At 55.9% G+C, this 2,741-nt stretch overlaps 1 protein-coding gene across 1 annotated transcript; it reads right to left on the bottom strand.

Annotated features, from left to right (window-relative positions):
- Positions 1–252: 252 nt before the first annotated feature.
- On the bottom strand, positions 253–2,601 carry KIF7 (kinesin family member 7; the record flags this gene model as incomplete). Its single annotated transcript, XM_008950133.1, has 6 exons — positions 253–402; positions 494–692; positions 917–1,123; positions 1,329–1,544; positions 1,843–2,036; positions 2,493–2,601. Coding segments are annotated over 6 exons (1,075 nt in total), but the record flags the coding sequence as incomplete, so codon positions are not given.
- Positions 2,602–2,741: the final 140 nt, after the last annotated feature.

Here is a 2,741-nt window from a genome sequence, read left to right as displayed (position 1 = left end):
CCGCAGTCCTCGCAGGTCCCACACACCAGGGGAGCTCTGTCCCCAGCCCCGGGAATGCTTCTCTCCATCCCTGCTAGGAGAGATGTGGGATACGGTGAGGTGAGGATCAGGAGCTCCACGTCTCTCATCAAAATCAGTACCTGCACAAGCACTTGCTCAAGGTCAGCAACGACCTGCCCTGCTCCTGACCCTGCTCCGAGCTCTTGCTGCCAGGGAGAGGAATTCAAAGCCCCAGCCCGGTTTTGTTCTCACCTTTGGTCTGTCCAGGATGGAGGGTCATGTTATTCAGCCTCTGGTTCAGCTCCTGGTTTGCCCACATAAAACGGCTCAGCTCCTTTTCCAGTGCCTGAATCCTTGCCTCATACTGCAGCTTGCTGCTGGCCAGGCCCTCATCCATGTGCTCTACAAGGAAAACCACGGTCATTTCAAGCTGCAAGCCCTGGGACAGACCAGGGAGTGCCACTGCTGCCTGTTTCGGGAGCTGGGTGATTACCCTGGCTCTGCTGGAGCAGTAACTGGATGTTCTGCTCGTGCTCCTTCTGCTGCAGGGTGAGCTGACGGTCCATCTCCAGGCGCTGACGCTCCACGGCTGCCTCCAGCCAGTACACCAACTGCTGCTGCTCCTCCAGCTGCATCTCCAGCTCGGAGAAGGCAATGTGTTGCCTGTGCTGGTCCTCCCGCAGTGTCACCACCTGGCCAGGGCCCAAAAGCAAGAATTGTCTCAGCTCCCTCAGAGCCTGGATGCTTCCCTTCCCTGATCAAGCTGTTTTTTTAACGCAGGATCCAAAGGTTAGTAGTTCTGGGACGTCAGGGAAAATGCACAGTATGAGGCATGAAGAAAGCTTGAAACTAAGGAAAACAAGAGTTCAGTCAGATACTACAGCTCCCACCAGCACAGAGTGTAGCTGTGTCCCACCTTGTCAAAGTACTTGCAGAGCAGAGCTCGGGTCTCGGAGGAGGAAAGGTAGCTGAGCTTGGCCATGAGGTTCATCTCACACTGGGACAGCAGGCTGGCTGAGGCCCGCAGCACTCGCTGCCTGCACGTGATGGACTCGTTCTTGTACTCAATGGCTGCATCCAGAGCTTCAATGGCCTCATCCAGCTGGAACAGGATCCGTTCTTCCTGCCAGGGCAGAGGTGCAGTTACTAGGGAGCAAAGGGTTGGTTGTGTTTCAACCTGCCTTAGCTTCTCAATAGTGCTGGCAAAAAGTGGGGATACGCACAGTTCAGGCATGCGGGGAAGCATCTGCTCACGACCCCTCAGCTCAAGTCTTTACTTACTACCTCACGCTCTTGCAAGCAGAGCAGCCCAGCCCAAGAAGAGGTACCTCTGGGGACAGCAGGGTGCCCTGACGCAGCTTGTTGTCCAGCTCCAGCCTCTGTTTGAGCAGCTGGTCCTTCTCCTGGCGCAGGCTGTTGATCTCCTGGCGGATCTGCTGCTGGTCGTGGGCGCTGCCGTGACGCAGCTGCCCGTTCTTCTCAGTCAGCTCCTTCTCCAGGTGCTCCAGGCGGCTGGACACACGCACTATGTCATCTGTCAGGGCCTGCAGCAGAGGATGCTCAGGGAGGATCTGCTCTAAAGGCAGGTCAGCCCCTCTCTACTTCCTCTGCAGGTCAAGTGACCCCACAAGCACATGTAAGCCAAGGGCTATAAAACCAACTAGCTCGGCGGCGCAGCACAGGCAGGCACTCCTGTGGAGGTAGATCTGCTACCCACTTCCCAGCACTGCCTCACCCTGGCCTGGAGCCCTCTGCCAGACTCAAGGTGGCACCCAGGTCTTCCAGCCACCCACCTCTGCTGGAAATCCAGCAAGGGCTTGAGGTGTCACAGTCTTGTCCTACCTGGCTGGAGCGAAGTCGTTTGCTCTCCAGGCCGTTCTTCTCCTGCAGCAGGGCTTCCTTCTTGGCCACGATAGTTTCCCGCTTCCTCAGCTCATCTTCCAGCTCATCTAGGGCCCGGCGCTGCTCAAGGACTTTATCCATCTCCATGTCCAGCCACTTCTTCTGTTCCTCAATTTTCTGATGGGAGGAGAAGCAAAGGGCATGTACATGCATGCAGACAGCAGCAGCAATGCCCAGGACTGCTGGACTGAACAGCAGCAAGGTTGAGATCAGTGTCTTGAGTCCCTCTCTGCTAACCCCTATAGCCCAGACTTCACTGGTTTTATCCTTACAGCTGCTCTGGGAGGCAGACCTGAGCTAAATCCATAGCTGCCAAGAAATCCTTGGGGGCCATACCTTCCACCATTCTTCTGTTGACAGATGAAATTTCACAGCTTCTTTACCAATACCAGGTTTAAGAGGTTGTGGTACTGGAGGAAAGCCAAGATCTAATTTCTCTACTACCAGATGCAAGTGAGGTTATGGACTGTGAGGGCAGGATGGGTTATTTCCTCTCTTAAGCTGAGGTCCCTGCTTCCAGACCTTCCCTGTCAGGCTGCGGTCTGCCACGCAGCCCCCTTTGAAAGGCAAGAGGAGGCTCTGCCTGTATTTTACCCGGGGGCCGTGCCTGCCGCTCCGCCGCTTCCTCTGGAAAGCTGCGATCTCCTCCGTTTTGATGCGCAGGATCTTCTGGTGTTGCTCGTGCTTCAGCTCCAGCTCCTGCATGGGAAAGCAGCTGCGAGCATGAAGAGGGCAGCAGCAGCTTTGCCCTACAGCCAGGGGCTGAGGAAGAGGTTCTGTTCTCTGCTAAGTCTTTACACCCTCTTAAAAGCTATCCTCTCTCCACGGCAATCGCAGCC

Source organism: Merops nubicus, unplaced genomic scaffold (assembly GCF_000691845.1).
Source record: "Merops nubicus isolate BGI_N331 unplaced genomic scaffold, ASM69184v1 scaffold44671, whole genome shotgun sequence".
NCBI classification, from domain to species: domain Eukaryota; kingdom Metazoa; phylum Chordata; class Aves; order Coraciiformes; family Meropidae; genus Merops; species Merops nubicus.
Note: the sequence above shows the minus strand (reverse complement) of the source record. Positions and strands in the feature narration are given on the sequence as shown.